This window comes from Boleophthalmus pectinirostris, unplaced genomic scaffold (assembly GCF_026225935.1).
Source record: "Boleophthalmus pectinirostris isolate CB_2022bp ecotype Guang Dong unplaced genomic scaffold, ASM2622593v1 HiC_scaffold_11, whole genome shotgun sequence".
NCBI classification, from domain to species: Eukaryota; Metazoa; Chordata; class Actinopteri; order Gobiiformes; family Gobiidae; genus Boleophthalmus; species Boleophthalmus pectinirostris.
The window spans coordinates 16,858,829-16,877,804 of record NW_026570994.1 but is presented as its reverse complement, the minus strand read 5'-3'; the positions used below and the strand labels follow the sequence as shown (position 1 = coordinate 16,877,804).

Sequence of the window (18,976 nt, the reverse complement as noted above, 5' to 3'; positions counted from 1 at the left end):
TTAGACCTCGTTTAGTCCTGGTTTAGGCCTAGTTTATGCCTGGTTCAGTTCTGGTTTAGTCCTGGTTTAGACTTGGTTTAGTCCTGGTTTAGACTTGGTTTAGTCCTGGTTTAGACTTGGTTTAGTCCTGTCTCAATCCTAGTTTAGTCCAAGTTTAGTCCATATACGGCGCAAAAGTTCGACATCTTCGCTCAGTTATTTTGTTGAGAATAATTTAAACTGCTGTAACAGTCGTGTAATATTTTACATTTTAAACTTATTTATATTCTAATGTAACAAATGACTCTGAAATGACAATAACAAGTCATAAATAACACATTACAGCTTTGAAATAACTTGCCCGACGGTGGTCATAATGTTGTTTCCTCGTCGCAAACAGACTTGGAGTTGTGTTTTGTTTCATTCACACATGTTTAATTAACGCACAAACTTTTCATATTTAGTCTGAGTTTTTCTCTCAGACAGAAAAAACACGTCGTTCCGGGAGACGAAGACAGAGTAATAATAAAGGATTACTCACACAGAATGAAACAAAACACAACTCCGGGTCGGATTTAGGAGGAGGAAACGACATTATAGCACGACTTAAAGCTCACAAACGTCCATTTTTGTGTAATACAGGACCTTTATGTCGTTAAATTAGTTATAAGTTACAAATATCATTCACGACGGGAGATTTACTTTCAATAATTCGATATTTATTTGCTGAATCTCAAGTGTCGCTGTCCGTGGTGCTGAAATGTCAAGATTATAAGCACCGTGGAACAATTTGTGAAAGAAAACAAAACAATTCATACAATGGTTTAGTTCTGGTGTAGTCCTGGTGTAGTCCTGGTTTAGACCTGGTTTAGTCCTGGTTCAGTCTTGGTTTTGTCCTGGTTCAGTCCTGGTTTAGTCCTGGTTCAGTCCTGGTTCAGTTCTGGTTCAGTCCTGGTTTAGTCCTGGTTCAGTCCTGGTTCAGTCCTGGTTCAGTCCTGGTTTAGTCCTGGTTCAGTCCTGGTTTAGTCCTGGTTCAGTCCTGGTTTAGTCCTGGTTTAGTCCTGGTTCAGTCCTGGTTTAGTCCTGGTTCAGTCCTGGTTCAGTCCTGGTTCAGTCCTGGTTTAGTCCTGGTTCAGTCCTGGTTCAGTCCTGGTTTAGTCCTGGTTAGTCCTGGTTTAGTCCTGTTTAGTTCAGTTCTGGTTCAGTCTTGGTTTGTCCTGCTTCAGTCCTGGTTTAGTCCTGGTTCAGTCCTGGTTCAGTCCTGGTTTAGTCCTGGTTCAGTTCTGGTTCAGTCCTGGTTTTGTCCTGGTTGAGTCCTGGTTTAGTCCTGGTTCAGTCCTGGTTCAGTCCTGGTTCAGTCCTGGTTCAGTCCTGGTTCAGTCCTGGTTTAGTCCTGGTTCCTGGTTCAGTCCTGGTTCAGTCTGGTTCAGTCTGGTTTAGTCCTGGTTCAGTCCTGGTTTAGTCCTGGTTCAGTCCTGGTTTAGTCCTGGTTCAGTCCTGGTTTAGTCCTGGTTTAGTCCTGTTTGTCCTGGTTTAGTCCTGGTTCAGTCCTGGTTTAGTCCTGGTTCAGTCCTGGTTCAGTCCTGGTTCAGTCCTGGTTCAGTCCTGGTTCAGTCCTGGTTTAGTCCTGGTTTTGTCCTGGTTCAGTCTGGTGGATCAGTCCTGGTTTAGTCCTGGTTTAGTCCTGGTTCAGTCTTGGATCAGTCCTGGTTCAGTCCTGGTTCAGTCCTGGTTCAGTCCTGGTTCAGTAGTCCTGGTTTAGTCCTGGTTCAGTCCTGGTTGGTTCAGTCCTGGTTTAGTCCTGGTTCAGTCCTTGGTTAGTCCTGGTTCAGTCCTGGTTTAGTCCTGGTTTAGTCCTGGTTCAGTCCTGGTTTAGTCCTGGTTTAGTCCTGGTTCAGTCCTGGTTCAGTCCTGGTTTAGTCCTGGTTTAGTCCTGGTTTAGTCCTGGTTCAGTCTGGTCTCCTGGTTTAGTCCTGGTTTTAGTCCTGGTTCAGTCTTGGATCAGTCCTGGTTCAGTCCTGGTTTAGTCCTGGTTTAGTCCTGGTTCAGTCCTGGTTTCAGTCCTGGTTTAGTCCTGGTTCAGTTCTGGTTCAGTCCTGGTTTTGTCCTGGTTGAGTCCTGGTTCAGTTCTGGTTCAGTCTTGGTTTATTCCTGGTTCAGTCCTGGTTCAGTCCTGGTTCAGTCCTGGTTTAGTCCTGGTTCAGTCCTGGTTTAGTCCTGGTTTAGTCCTGGTTTAGTCCTGGTTAGTCCTGGTTCAGTCCTGGTTTAGTCCTGGTTCAGTCCTGGTTCAGTCCTGGTTCAGTCCTGGTTTAGTCCTGGTTTAGTCCTGGTTCAGTCCTGGTTCAGTCCTGGTTTAGTCCTGGTTCAGTTCCTGGTTTAGTCCTGGTTCAGTCCTGGTTCAGTCCTGGTTCAGTCCTGGTTTAGTCCTGGTTTAGTCCTGGTTCAGTCCTGGTTCAGTCCTGGTTCAGTCCTGGTTTAGTCCTGGTTTAGTCCTGGTTCAGTCTTGGATCAGTCCTGGTACATCATTACATTTACAGATAGACTGATTTAAGTGTTTTTTTTTGACATACACGGATACAGAAATTTAGATTTAACATGTCGATTTAAAGCTGCAGTGTGTAACTTTACTTGGTGGAAGGTTCACTAGTGAAGTTGTTATGGTTTGTTGATCATATTTTGCAGTGTAACAGGTGTTTTATTGTTCAAAAATACCTTGAAAAACATGAGTTCTTACTGTACACGGGCTCGCCTCTCCACTGATCTGACCTGTAACTTGGTCTGATACAAGCAGGTGACCAATCCTGCACCAGGAATGTTACACAGTGCAACTTTAATTATGTGTTTCTGACGGATTTGAGTAAGATAAGTAAATTATTTTAAAACTAAACCAGGACTGAACCAGGACTGAACCAGGACTAAACCAGGACTAAACCAGGACTGAACCAGGACTAAACCAGGACTGAACCAGGACTGAACCAGGACTAAACCAGGACTGAACCAGGACTGAACCAGGACTGAACCAGGGCTAAACCAGGACTGAACCAGGACTGAACCAGGACTAAACCAGGACTGAACCAGGACTGAACCAGGACTAAACCAGGACTAAACCAGGACTAAACCAGGACTGAACCAGAACTGAACCAGGACTAAACCAGGACTAAACCAGGACTGAACCAGGACTGAAACCAGGACTGAACCAGGACTGAAACCAGGACTGAACCAGGACTGAAACCAGGACTAAACCAGACTGAACCAGGACTGAACCAGGACTGAACCAGGACTGAACCAGGACTGAACCAGGAATAAACCAGGACTGAACCAGGACTGAACCAGGACTAAACCAGGACTAAACCAGGAATAAACCAGGACTGAACCAGAACTGAACCAGGACTGAACCAGGACTAAACCAGGACTGAACCAGGACTAAACCAGGACTGAACCAGGACTGAACCAGGACTAAACCAGGACTAAACCAGGAATAAACCAGGACTGAACCAGAACTGAACCAGGACAAAACCAAGACTGAACCAGGACTGAACCAGGACAAAACCAAGACTGAACCAGGACAAAACCAGGACTGAACCAGGACTGAACCAGGACTAAACCAGGTCTAAACCAGGTCTAAACCAGGACTACACCAGAACTAAACCAGGACTGAACCAGAACTGAACCAGGACAAAACCAGGACAAAACCAGGACTGAATCACAGACTGAAACAGGAGGACTAAACCAGGACTGAACCAGGACTAAACCAGGAATAAACCAGGACTAAACCAGGACTGAACCAGGACTGAACCAGGACTAAACCAGGACTGAACCAGGTCTAAACCAGGACTACACCAGATCTAAACCAGGACTGAACCAGAACTGAACCAGGACTGAACCAGGACTAAACCAGGACTGAATCACAGACTGAACCAGGAGGACTAAACCAGGACTAAACCAGGACTAAACCAGGAATAAACCAGGACTAAACCAGGACTGAACCAGAACTGAACCAGGACTAAACCAGGACTAAACCAGGACTGAACCAAAACTGAACCGGATCTCAACTAGAACTGAACCAGGACTATAATCTCGCACTAGGACTTGGAACCTAGGAGCGCTCCTGAGAGAAGAATCTATATTTAAAGTTGCACCGTGTAACTTTTCGGTTGGGGGTTTCCATGGAGACGTCATTGCTGTGTCCGGAATGTTCCGCAGTGCGACATTAAACAGATTTACTTTACGTTTATTCGATTGCAGGTGGTTTTATCGCTCAAAAATAACATCGACACCGAGGAGGAAAACGTTTATCAGACTGTCCACCAAAAAAGTTCCGCAATGCACCTTTAATCTTCTGTTTTATGGCTACAGCACTAAACGCGGCATATGTTCTTAAATTACAGAAACACGAGTCGGTTTTAACGCTACAAATCTCAAACAAAACAATTATTTTTCCACTGTGTTGAAAAATGTGTGAGAGTGCGGGCGGGAGACAGGCTCTTCATCACCGTGGAAACCGCTCGCGTTTGTGGAGACCAGTTTGAACAGTTTGAGGATAAATAATCGTCTTTAAAATGAGTTCGAACGTTTACAGCAGGACTAAACCAGGACTAAACCAGGACTAAACCAAGATTAAACCAGGACTAAACCAGGACTAAACCAAGATTAAACCAGGACTAAACCAGGACTAAACCAAGATTAAACCAGGACTAAACCAGACTAAACCAGACAGGACTAAACCAGATTAAACCAGACTAAACCAGATAAACCAGGACTAAACCAAGATTAAACCAACTAAAAGACTAAACCAAAACCAGGACTAAACCAAGATTAAACCAGGACTAAACCAGGACTTAACCAGGACTAAACTAAGACTAAACTAGGACTAAACCAGGACTAAACCAGGACTAAAACAAGATTAAACCAGGACTAAACCAGGACTAAAACCAGGACTAAACAAGATTAAAACAAGACTAAACCAGGACTAAACTAAGACTAAAACAGGACTAAAACAGGACTAAACTAGGACTAAACTAGGGCTAAACAAGAACTAAACCAGGACTTAACCAGGATTAAACTAGGGCTAGAGAAGGGCTAAACTAAAACTAAACCAGGACTAAACTAAGACTAAACCAGGACTAAACTAGGGCTAAACTAAGACTAAACCAGGACTAAACTAAGACTAAACTAGGACTAAACTAAGACTAAACCAGGATTAAACTAAGACTAAACCAGGACTAAACAAGGACCAAACCAGGACTAAACCAGGACCAAACGAGGACAAAGACAGGATTAAACTAATACTAAACCAGTATTAGACCAGGATTAAACCAGGACTAAAGCAGGACTAAACTAGGACCAGACCAGCACAAAAGTAGGACTAGACCAGGACCAAACCAGGACAAAACTAGGACTAGACTAGGACCGAACCAGGACTAAATTTAGACTAAACCAGTATTAGACCAGGATTAAACCAGGACTAAACTAAGACAAAACTGGGTCTAAACCAGGACTAGACCAGGACCAAACCAGGACTAAACTAGGACTAAACCAGAATTAAAACAGGACAAATCCTGAACAAGACTAGGACTAGATCAGGACTGAACTAGGACTAGACCAGAACTAAAATTGGACTAAACCAGAAGAAAACTACGACTAGACAAGAACTAAACTTGGACTAGACCAGAATGAAAACAGGACCAAATAAGAACAAGACTAGGACTAGACCAAAACTATACTAGGACTAGACCAGGACCAAACCAGGACTAAAATACAACAAGACTAAGACTAAACCAGGACTAAACTAGGACTAGACCAGAACTAAAACAGGACTAAACCAGAAAAAAACTAGGATTAGACCAGAACTAAACTAGGACTAAACCAGGTTTAAAAAAGGTCAAAACAAGACTAAACCAGGACTAAATTAGGACTGAAGCAAGGTTAAAGCAGACCAAGACTAGGACTAAACCAGAACTAATCCAGACTCCCGACAAGTCTATCATATATCTCCGGCGATTTCCATAAATTTAATAGAAAAGTGATGAAAAAGGTGAAAGGTGCGACGGCTTGTTTGTAAACATTTATCTTAAAAATGACTTTGTTGGCAGCTGGTTCTTTCTTCATTCATAAAAAAAGCCCAAAGTTCAGCACCACTCACTGCGTCTCCTGAATCTGCATATCAAATGAATGCATATTTGACAGCCCTATTTGCTCGCTAAAGTCGTTAATATGCAACGAAGGTCCTCAAAATGGCGGCTAAGGTTGACGAGAGGAGAGGGCGAGTTTGTAAGAGAGAAGCTATTTTAGGCGGTGACGTCATAAAGTTTATTAAAAATGTTGTTTAAAGTTTTGGGTTAAGGGACAAAGACGAGGAGGGAAGAAAGTTGGCGGGGATTTTTCAAGGAGGTTCAAGGTTTAGAGGGGAAAAGAGAAAGAGGTTTGGAATGGTTTTCAAGAGGACTAAACCAGGACTAGACCAGAACAAAACCAGGACAAAACCAAGACTAAACTAGGACTACAATAGGACTAAACTAGGACTAAACCAAGACTAAAATAGGACTACAACGGGACTAAACTAGGACTAAACCTGGGACAAAACTAGGACTAAACTAGGACTAAACCTGGGACAAAACTAGGACTAAACTAGGACTAAACCTGGGACAAAACTAGGACTAAAACTAGGACTAAACCTGGGACAAACTAGGACTAAACTAGGACTACAATAGGAAGAAACTAGGACTAAACTAGGACTAAACCTGGGACAAAACTAGGACTAAACTAGGACTACAATAGGAAGAAACTAGGACTAAACTAGGACTAAACTAGTACTACAACAGGACAATACTAGGACTAAACTAGGACTAAACCTGGGACAAAACTAGGACTACAACTAGGACTAAACTAGGACTAAACCTGGGACAAAACTAGGACTACAACAGGACTAAACTAGGACTACACTAGGAGTAAACCTGGGACAAAACCAGGTCTAAACTAGGACTAAACTAGGAGTAAACCTGGGACAAAACCAGGTCTAAACTAGGACTAAACTAGGAGTAAACCTGGGACAAAACAAGGACTACACTAAGACTACAACAGGACTAAACAAGGACTAAACCACAACTAAACCTGGGACTAAATGAGAACAAGACTAGGGAATCAGGACAAAACTAGGACTAAAATCAGGACTAAACAGGGACTAAACTCGTCTAGGACTAAAAAGAACTAAAGAACTAAAACCAGGACTAAACCAGGACTAAACCAGGACTAAAAAAAGGGATAAATCAGGACTGAACTAGGACTAAACCAGGACTAAATCATGACAAAACCAGGACTAAACCAAAGCTAAACCAGGACTAAACTAAGACTAAACCAGGACTAAATCAAGGCTAAAAAAGGACTAAACCAGGAGGACTAAACTAAGACTAAACCAGGACTAAACCAAAGCTAAAACAGGACTAAACCATAATTAAACCAGGATTAAACTACAGCTAAACTAGGACTAAAACACGACTAAACCAGAACTAAACCAGGACTAAATCAAGCCTAATCCAGGACTAAACCAAGTCTAAACAAAGATTGATGAAGATTTCTGGAGCCAACCCTGGTTAATTAAGACAGGATCATATAATATCTTGTCAGATGCCCTCCCGGTCATCTCCGTTATAATACCTCGGCTGTACGGTAATTTGCATTCATTAAATCACTGGATAAATGTAATAAAAGTTAATGAGCAGTACCTTTTTCCCAGGGGGCACCAGGTTCTGGTTGGTTTTGAGGATGTGCGTCAGAGCTTTCTTAATGTTCTTCTCTTTCATGGTGGACAGAACAGCGGGGGGCAGGAAGAGAGGCAAACCCCACTCTTTTCTACGAAGGAACAAACATGGAAAGTCACCGGTTAGATATTAAAGCTCCACTCCGTAACTTTACAGCAAAACATACATGAAAATTAAAGCATATTTTTATAAACTACGAATAAACCAAAACTAAACCTTGGACTAAATGAGCACAAAACTATGGAACCAGGACTAAACTAGGACTAAAACCAGGACTAAACTCGTCTAGGACTAAAAATGGCTAGACCAGAATAAGACCAAGACAAAACCAGGACAAGATACAAGTAAAAGTTGGACTAAACGAGAACTAAACCAGGACTAAATCAAGGCTAAACAAGAACAAGACTAAGACTAGATCAGAATTAAACCAGAAGAAGAACAAGATTAAACAAGAATTAGACCAAGACTAGACCAGGACTATATCAGGACTAAACCAGGACTAGAGCAGGGCAAAACTAGAACTGGGCCAGGTCTAAACCAGGATTAAACTAAGACTAGACCAGAACAATATCAGGACTAAACCAGGACTAGACCAGAACAATATCAGGACTAAAGTAAGAGGACCTAACCAGGACTGAACATGGACTAAACCAGATCTTAACCAGGAGAAAATCAGGAAAAGAAAAAAAAAGGAGCAGAACTAAACCAAAAAAAAACCTGGACTAAACAAGAACTATATCAGGACTAAACTAGTATTAAACTAGGACTACACAACAACTAAACCAGGACTAAACTAGAATTAAACTAGTTCTACACCAAGAATAAACCAGGAGTACACCAGGACTAAACCAGGACTAGACCAGAACAATATCAGGACTAAAGTAGGAGGACTAAACCAGGACTGAACATGGACTAAACCAGATCTTAACCAGGAAAAAAAATCAGGAAAAGACAAAAACAGGAGCAGAACCACACCAAAAAATAACCTGGACTGAACTAGAACTAAACCAGGACTAAACCAGGATTAAACCAGGACTAGACCAGAACAATATCAGGTCTAAAGTAGTAGGACTAACCCAGGACTGAACATGTTAGTCAGTGCTCCCAGGAACCGCAGTACCTGGAGCGGCCACTAGTTGGTCACTCAGTGGGACAGAGGGGAAGGGGCTTATCCAGTTTTTATTATAGATCCATGATTAAAGATTCAATTCAATCAATTAAGAGTCAATATTGTGTAATACAGGACCTTTAAAGCATATTTTTGGACGTTTCATTGATCTTTGAGCTTGCATCTCCACAAACCTGACTCTTACTTGGTCTGGTTCTGTTTGTTTACATGGAAAAGTTGTTTGTTTTGATATAATATTGCACAGTAAGACATAAATAAATCTTGTTTCTATGCTCCAAAGTTTTTCCATTTTCTTTGTATTTCCATGGAATCGCACAGGCTCCAGAAAGGTGATGGGAAATTTTACATCCCCTGCACACGTATGTATAAAACCCCCGCACTGAGACCCTATAGTCAGACTTGAGTGGACAGAACTGTGATAATGTGTGGAGTGTTTGTGTCAAGGTAAATAAACTTTTATTATTTTAGATTTTCACATTTCCCAGGACTATATTATGTGATAATATATAATGTGTTCCAAAGCAAACACAAAAAATATAATAAAACAGGTTAAAATCATAAATATTGTCATGTTTTTGGAAGCTTAGAATTAAAATTTTATAAAATACCTGGAGTTGTGTTTTGTTTCATTCACAACGTAATATTGGCCCTTTAATGATTCACAGTACGTTTACAACTTCACCAAGAAATTCTAACTTTTTTCCCAAATCAATAGAACAGAAATAGAGCCTATCACAGCTTCAAAATATGAGAACTTTATCGTCTGTATCTGAAAATAAATAACTTTATGTCAATGCCAATATTTGATGGATAGGAGTTTAAAACGTAAACATAAAGCTGAAGGAGCCAGAGCCTTGGGGAGATTTTGGAAAATAATTTGAACGTTTTCTGGTGCGTTTTAGCAACAATTTCACTTCTGAATCTGTTCCAGTTTTGTTTTGTGGAGTTGCTGCATTGACAATAGTAAATATAAACTCTCAAAAATAGCACGCTCATCAACTTAAACTAAACCAGGACTAAACCAGGACTAAACCAGATCTAAACCAGGATTAAATGTACTAAAATGTCTAAAATAGCAGTGTAAAAGTGCCAGAACTAAACTGAGACTAAACCAGAACTATGTAAGAAAGAAACTGGGATTAAACCAGGACTAAACCAGAAGGGAACCAGGACTAAACAGGGTCTATTTAAGGTCTAAACTAGAACTAAACCAGGGCTAAACCAGGACTAAATCAGGACTAAACTAGGACTATAACAGGATTAAGCCAGGACTAAACCAGAACATAACTAGAGCTAAACTAGTAATAAACCAGGACTAAACCAGGACTAAACCAGGACTAAACCAGAACTAAACCAGGACTAAACCAGGAATGAAGCAGGACTAAACCAAGACTAAACAAGGACTAAACCAGGACTATACCAGAACATAACTAGAGCTAAACTAGTACTAAACCAGGACTAAACCAGGTCTGAATGAGGATTATACCAGGACAAACCAGGACTAAACCAGAACAAAACCTGGGTTAAACTAGTACTAAACAACGACTGAAGTAGGACTAAACCAGGACTAAACAAGGACTATATAAGATCTAAACTAGAACTAAACCAGGACTAAACCAGGAATAAACAAGGATTAAACAAGGACTATAAAAGACCTAAACTAGAACTAAACCAGGACTAAACAAGGACAATATAAGATCTAAACCAGAACTAAACTAAACCAGGACTAAGCCAGGTCTGAACCAGGACTAAACCAGGGCTAAACTAGAATTATACCAGAAGTGAACCAGGACTAAACTAGGGCTAAACCAGGGTTGAACCAGGAATTAAACCACGACTAAACCAGGACTAAACTAGAAATAAATCATTTCTGAACTGGATTTACACCAGCTTTAAACCAGATAAAAGCGAGGACTACAACAGGTCTAAACCAGGACTAAACCAGGACTAAACCAGGTCAAAACCAGAACCACATAAGCTCTAAACTAGGACTAAACCAGGACTTTAACACATGTACTTACTGTATGTATTTGAGAGACACTTTCTGGCTCTGTCTCGTCGTCATGGTGAGGATGTACATCTGCAGAGCGGCCAATCGGAGCGCGGCGTCCGGCTTTAGCTCCGCCCCAAATCTCTCCAAAACCACGTCATTACAACACTATAAAAAAAAAAAAAAAAAAAGAGAAAAATTTAAAAAAGTTGAGTTGAAAATGTCAAATTTAAAGCAGATTTGTTGAATATTTAGTGATTTATTTAATTTGAGCAGCTACTTTTTTCCTCACACATTATCTTGCAGAAAAAAAAACTTATAAATCTACATAACAAACAAAAAGTAAATGTTATTGACTTTATTTATTTTTATTTAAAGGGCCCATATTAAAATTGAGTTAAAAATGTCAAATTTGTAGAAAGAAAATTTGGTAAAAAATGGTAATTTTATAGGATTTCCAATATTTTTATTTATTTATTTTTATTTTTAAATAAATGTAATAATAATGTAATATATAACTTAAAAGGTCCATGTTCCGTTATTTTCCGAGCTGCGTTCTTTTTGTTGATACACACATGTAATCTTTTTGTTTTATTTTACATTTAACACAATTTACACTTAAAACAATACATAATTTTAAGGTTTTTTTTAATGGTAATTGATTTGTTGTTTTAAAAAATCCATAAAAGACGTCTCTATTTCTGCTAGGTCTGTCTTTGTGTTTGTATTGTACGGTGAGTTTTAAAGTGAAATTTGAGGCTAATAAAGTAGAAAATTACACAATCTCGATCCTTGACATGAAAAGCGGATTAGTAATGTAATTATAAGTGAAATCCTCGGGGAAGTCTGTCTTTGTGACGTAGCGTTCGGGAATAATGGATGTGATTGGCGAAGGATTAAATTCACACTTCGGAGTCATTTATGTTAATCTCGAAATCAATGAGGATTACCTGGAAAACACTGGACTTATTTTTATGGATCTGAGAGAGTTCAGTGGGATTTTCTGGAATAATTTGATGTAAAACGACTTTATTTTTAAATTGTTGTGAAATGTATTAATATTTGCAACTCGGAACTAAAACTTAACAAATATTTGTCGTAGTTTTGGAGACTGTCTGGGTCAAAAATCCAACTAACTTGTGCAGATCTCTAGTAAGGATTCATGGTTAAAAACTGGACTAACCCAGGACTAACCCAGGACTAAACCAGGACTAAAGCAGGACTAAACCAGGACTAAACCCTGGACAGAATCAGGACTAAAGCAGGACTAAACCAGGACTAAACCCTGGACAGAATCAGGACTAAACCAGGATTGAACCAGGCCTAAATCAGGGCAAAACCAGGACAGAACCAGGACTAAACAAGGACAAAACGGAGACTAAATCAGGACTAACTCAGGACCAACCTAGGACTAAACCTAGGACTAAACCTAGGACTAAACTGGAACTAAACCAGACCTAAATCAAGACAAACCTGGATAAAAATTAAACTAAATCAGGTCTAAACCCAGGACAGAACCAGGACTAAACCAGGACTAACCCAGGACTAAACCAGAACTAAAGCAAGACTAAACCAGGACTAAAATGAAACAAAATCAGATCTAAACCTAAGCAGAACCAGGTCTAAACCAGGACTAAACCTAGGACAGAACCAGGACTAAACCAGAACTAAACCAGGACAAAAATCAAACTAAATCAGGTCTAAACCTAAGCAGAACCAGGTCTAAACCAGGACTAAACCTAGGACAGAATCAGGTCTAAACCAGGAGTAAACCTAGGACTAAACCAGAACTAAACCAGGACTAAACCAGAACTAAACCAGAACTAAAGCAAGGCAAGACCAGCACAAAAATTAAACTAAATCAGGTCTAAACCCAGGACAGAACCAGGTCTAAAACCAGGACTAATCCAGGACTAAACAAGGGCAAAAATTAAACTAAATCAGGTCTAAACCCAGGACAGAACCAGGTCTAAACCAGGACTAACCCAGGACTAAACAAGGGCAAAAAAATTAAACTAAATCAGGTCTAAACCCAGGACAGAACCAGGTCTAAACCAGGACTAACCCAGGAATAAACAAGGGCAAAAATTAAACAAAACCAAGTCTAAACCCAGGACAGAACCAGGTCTAAACCAGGACTAACCCAGGACTAAACAAGGGCAAAAATTAAACAAAACCAAGTCTAAACCCAGGACAGAACCAGGTCTAAACCAGGACTAAGCCTAGGACTAAACCAGACCTAAAGCAAGACGAAACCAGGACAAAAATTAAACTAAATCAGGACTGAACCCAGGACAGAACCAGGACAAAAACTAGGACTAAACTAGGACCAGACAGACCGGCGCCGGAGCCTCCTCACCTGTACATAGAGGTATTCAAAAGCCACTGCGTCTCTCCGGAGCAGCTCCACCGGGTCTCGAGGCATAAAACTGATCCGAAAGAAGCACTTCATCTTCTCGGAGCCGGGCCTCTGGGTCACCTGAGGAAAACAGACGGAGAGAAATACTCCTTACACTCATTTATATAGAAGGAGGCAGGTTTTCACTTTATTACGAGAGCCAGATTTATTAAAGACGCTCTGTGTAACCTGCTCGTCTCCATGGAGATGTTATTGCTCAGCCTGGAATGACCCACTAAACATATCTATCTTAAAGGCGCATTCAGCAACTTTTCTGGTGGAGGGTTCGTCAAATGCTTTTCTCCGTGGACATGTTATTGCTTAGACTGTGGTATTAAACCTTTCTGTCTCCATGGAAACCAAACCGGACCAAGTTACAGGTCAGATCTGTGTAGAGGCGACCCCGCTCACAGTCAGAATACCTGTTTTTCTAGGTATTTTTGAGCTATAAACCACTTTTAATTGATAATAAATGTAAAGTAGAGCTGTTTAAAGTCACACTGTGGAACATTTTAAAGCAGAGCAACGACGTATCCATAGAAACAAGAGGGTGAGCAACCCCCAACAAGACAGATACACCCTTTACTGTCATTTATATAGAAGGAGGGAGGTTTTAAGTTTATTACAAGTGCAGTATTTACTTAAAGACGCACTGTGTAACCTGCTCGTCTCCTTGACTGGAATGTTCCGCTAAACATACCGATCTTACACATATACACAAATCACTTATATAGAAGGAAGAAGAAATGTATTTTCTGTACTAAACTTTTTTCTCTGGGGTCGTCGCTCGTGACTGTGACGGGGGTCGGAGTCGGGTCGGGCGTATAACACAATTGTACGACCCTGACGACACAAATTATATTCTTTGAAAACCTGCCACACTTTCATCAGACAGACTGCACGCTCCTTACACTGAACAAAAAAATAATCAGTCGTCCACTGTTCTTTGAAAACTCGGCACTCTGTCAACTTTTTGTACTTTAACACGAGTTATTTTGCTGTCCTTAACTGCACTACAGAACTCTGCTTGTGCGTCGACTCTCACTGTTTGACCTCGAGTTTGTCAGGGGATGAAAATTTGGCGGCAAATGTAAATACGTCATATAATAATTTAAATATAAATATAAATACTTCACATAAATATCATTTTTTAATTGAAAAAATCAACAAAATACAAGATGCAGACGTGTTATTATTTGCCAAAAAGTAAATCAAAGGAGTGTGGAGGGCTGGAGTCAGTCCGCGGGCCTTAGGCTGCGTTCAGACTGCAGGGCTTAACGCTCAATTCTGATTTTTTGGGAAATCCGATGTTTTTGCGAGGTCGTTCACATTTCCAATTAAATGTGACTTGTATGTGATCTCCAGTGTGAACAGTAAAAGGCCTGAAAGTGTCCCACATGTGACACTGGAGAACACGACGACGTCAACCGCAGCGAGCGTCTGTGTTTACAGAAGTTGTCCAAACATGGACGCGAGCATTGAGCACCTGGAGATTTTAAAGTTCCTCTCGTACCGGAGCCAAAACATGTACAACTTACTTATTTTAAAGAGGAGATTAAGAAGGAGAAGGATGAGGTTTTTTGGCCGTGGTGTTTTGTGGGACAGAACGCTGAAAGGAACGTGTGGATGTGGAGACGGAGCCAAGAGTGGTGAGTGGTGATGTGCTTCACTTCAGTGACACTGAGTTCATTAACAATTTTCACCTACTTCAGCGCAGAATAGTGACGTTTGTGGCTTGTTGATAACGTGTAGGTGGATGAATGTGCTTTGGACGTTCACACTGAAGTCGCATGTCAAAAGATCAGATATGTATCAGTTTCAGGAGCACATATCCAAGTGGCCTGGGTTGCATTTTTGAAAAAATCAGATCTGTGTCGTTCAGACTGACATTAAAAGATCAGATACAGGTCACATAGGGGCCAAAAAATCGGATTTGGGTCACTTCAGGCTGCAGTGTGAACGCAGCCTTAGTTTGATGACCCCAGCTTTAAAGGTCCAGAACATTCCTCATGGTGGTAGACAAGTTTTATGCCATACTGTGGAATATTATGGCCAAAGAAACGACATTTCCATGGAAACAAGCTGGAAGAGGGCGTCGTTACACAGTACATACAGTCATGTTGCTAAATCACCTCTCCACAGATCTGACTTGTAAACTTGGACCTGTAGAGTCGCCTGCTTGTGTCCACACATACAGACAAACACATTTAATGCCACACTGCAGAGCATTCCAGACAAAACAGGAGCACTAACATCTCCATGGAGACGAGCAGGTGGCAGACCCTCCGCCAGAAAACCTACAGTGTAATTAGTGCACTTTTAAAGCTGCACTGTGTAACTTTTCTTGTGGGAGATACTAAGCCCTCTTTGTGATCACAGACATTACCTCCGACTAACCCTCATTTGGAGCCTTTATTCAGGCTTTTATTCAAGTCAAAGTGTCTCCTGAAAATCCATTCTCACGTCTGTATCCTGTGTGTGGAATATCAATCCTGTCCTCCTCGGCTCCTCCCTCTTTCTCACCCTCTCTCTCTCCCTCGCTCTCTCTCTCTCTCTGTCCTTCCCTCTCTCCCTCGCTCTTCTTCTGCCTTTTAAGCTCTCTCTCTCCCCATTCCAACTTCCCTCACTCTTTCTCTTTCGATTCTCTCCTCTCTCTCTCTTCTTCCCTCTCTCTCCCTCCCACTCTCTCTCCTTCCCTCTTCTCCATCTCTCCCCCCCTCTCTCCCTCCGCCTCTCTCTCTCCTTCCCCTTATCTCTGTCCCACCCACTCTCTGTCCCTTTCTCTTCTCTTCTCTCCTCTGTCTCTCTCCTTCTCTCTTCCCCCATCTCTCTCTCCCTCCCGCTTTCTTTACATCACTCTCTCCCTCAATATCTCTCCTTCCATCTTCCCTCCATCTCTCTCTCTCTCTTTCTTTACATCTCTCTCTCCCTCTCGCTCTCTCTCCCTCTATCTCTCTCCTTCCATCTTCCCCCACCTCTCTCCCTCTCTCTTTCTTTACATCTCTCTCTCCCTCTCTCTCTCTCCATTCCTCTCTCTCTCCATCCCCCTCTCTCTACCTCCCTCTTCCCCATCTCTCCCTCCCTGTCTCTCTCCCTGCACCTCTCTCTTCCTTTCTCTCTCCCTCCCTCTCTCTCCATCTCCCCCACCTCTCTCCCTTTCTTTCTTTACATCCTTCTCTCCCTCTCTCTTTCTTTAGATCCTTCTCTCCCTCTCTCTCCTTCTCTCCTCTCTCTCCTTCTCTCTCTCTCTCCTTCTGCCTCTTAAGCTCTCTCTCTCCATTCCAACCTCCCTCCCTCTTTCTCTTTTGGATTCTCTCTCCTCTCTCTCTCTCTCATCTCTCTCCTTCTCCCTCTTTCTCTCCCTCCCCCCTCTCCTTCCCTCTTCCCCATCTCTCCCGCCCTGTCTCTCTCTCTCTTCGCCTCTCTCTCTCCCTTTCTCTCTCCCTCTGTCTCTCTCCTTCTCTTTTCCCCCATCTTTCTCTCCCTTCTGCTTTCTTTACATGTCTCTCTCCCTCAATATCTCTCCTTCCACTTCTCCCATCTGTCTCTCTTTCTTTACATCTCTCTCTCTCGCTCTCTCTCCCTCCTTCCCTCTTCCCCCAACTTTCTCCAGCTCTCTTTCTTTACATCTCTCTCTCCCTCAATGTCAACACTCTTTTTATCTCCTCTCTCTCTTTTTCTCTTCTTCTCTACTCTCTCTCCTTCTGTTTCTTAAGCTCTCTCTCTCTCTCCATCCCAACTTCCCTCCCTTTTCTTTTTAGAATCTCTCTTCTCTCTCTCTTCTTCTCTCCTCTCTCTCCTAGTCTCTTAAGAGCTCTCTCTCTCTCTCTCTCTCCATCACAACTTTCCTCCCTGTTTCTCTTTTTGATTCTCTCTCCTCTCTCTCTCTCTCTCGATTCTTCCCTTCTCTCTCCTTCTGTCTGTTGGGATCTCTCCCTCTCACCATTTCAACCTCCCTCTCTCCATCTCTCTCTCTCTCTCTCTCTCTCTCTCTCTCTGTATCTCTCCTAATTTACTCTTTCTTCTCTCTCTCTTCTACTCTCCTCTTTCTCTTCTTTTGGTCTATCTCTCTATGTCTCTTTCTCCTCTCCCTCTCTCTCCTCCAGCGTCTCATCTCCTCTTCTCTCTTCTCTTCTGTCTCTGAGAAACCTTTCCTCTTTTACCCTCTCTCGTCTTTCTGTTGTCTCTATCCTCTCTCTCTCTCACCCCCTCTCCCTTTCTCTCCCTCCTTCTTCATCCCTCTCTCTCTCTCTCTCTTAAGTTTCTCTGATTCTGCCTGGGCTCTCCCTCGTTTTCTTTTTCTCTCTCCCTCTCACCTTCTGTCTTTTGGGATTGCTTTCCCTCTCTGCCTCTCAGACTCCCTCTCCTCTTTCTCTTTCTATGTTTTTTCTTATTCTGCCTGGGCTCTCCTTCTCTCTCTTTCTCTCCTCTCCTCTCCCTCGCTCCGTCTCTCATTATCATGTGGCGTCCGTCGCGGGAAACGTGCGGTGTGATGCGAGCTAAGCGTCGCCCGCTGCGCCCGGGCCTGATAAATGACACCGACTCTGAAATCGCACTTTGAATACAGAGACAGAGAAACGAACAAAACAAAGAGACTCGAGACACGAAACGTCATATGATTTAAAACAGCTCAACAAAATTAGAAAAGCGGCAACAAAAAATAAGATATTGTGAATCTCTCACATAAAATTACAGTTTTTCAGTAAGTCTCTCTCACCTTTTTATTGAACAATTAAATGAAACTATTAAACCAAACTAAATTATTAAATTAAACAGGATCATGAACGCTCGTGCTGATCACAGACTCTTGTAAATGTGCTGTTTAAACCCGTTTTGTGTTTTTTCTTGAGTTTCAGACGATATTTTAAAACTTTTCTGGCAGCGTTTGCATCATGTCACCATGGTAACTGCTGAACATTCCTCCATAGATGTACTCGTAGATCAGGACAATCAAATATATATATATCGCAAAATACAAAATGCATTGCGAAATTCACTCACTCCTAAGTTGTGATATAAAAACTATTTGAAAAGACTTTTGTAACTACTCGGGACATTTTTTATTTTTATTGAACTTCCAGGATTCTGTTTCGTCTGCTCCAATTTTTTTTAAAGCTGTATTATGCATCCTGCTTGTCTTCATGGAGTTGTTATTGCTTTGTCTCAAATGTTCCACAGTATGACACTAAGGTCCCATCCACACTAGTTCGTATTTGAGTTGTTTTTGTTGTGGATGCAGTGTTCGTCCACACTAATCCGATGGAAAACGGCTCCAGAGACGAAACAATCTGGTGCCGCCAGCTCCCACGAATTCATCTGAGTACAGATCTGAGTTGATACGCTGACGTAGGAGCTCTAGTTCTGTCCTTATTGGACCACGTCACTTTGACTTGCTCCTTCCTGATTCGCTGGGTTCGTGACATCGCTCATGTGACTCTTGTGGGAAATATTCTGTGTTGTTCATGCTGATTCACCCAATATTTTGTACCTTGGAATGACAACAGGCTGAAAAACACGGATGTTTATCTATAGTTCTATAAAAGACATGTTTTTCTGTACTTTGAGATGCCACGAAGCAGAAAACTGATGTATGTGGACCCCGTGGCATGTTCCCACCCATGATAAAATGTACCGGGTCAGCATTATTGTGACTTTTCTTGCTGTATATGCTAAATCAACAAGTTAATGTTTTGTCAGATGGGTGGTATAACGCTACCCCTCGT

At 41.7% G+C, this 18,976-nt stretch overlaps 1 protein-coding gene across 1 annotated transcript in view; it reads right to left on the bottom strand.

The window, feature by feature from the left end:
- LOC110173181 (FERM and PDZ domain-containing protein 4-like) overlaps positions 1-18,976 on the bottom strand; it is a 184,931-nt gene that overhangs the window by 17,588 nt on the left and 148,367 nt on the right. The window contains exons 10-12 of the mRNA XM_055166974.1: positions 13,215-13,334; positions 10,887-11,023; positions 7,701-7,827 (exon numbers count right to left, since the gene is read on the bottom strand). Of these exons, the coding sequence (XP_055022949.1) occupies positions 7,701-7,827; positions 10,887-11,023; positions 13,215-13,334 (384 nt within the window). The remainder of the gene's footprint in view (positions 1-7,700; positions 7,828-10,886; positions 11,024-13,214; positions 13,335-18,976) is intronic.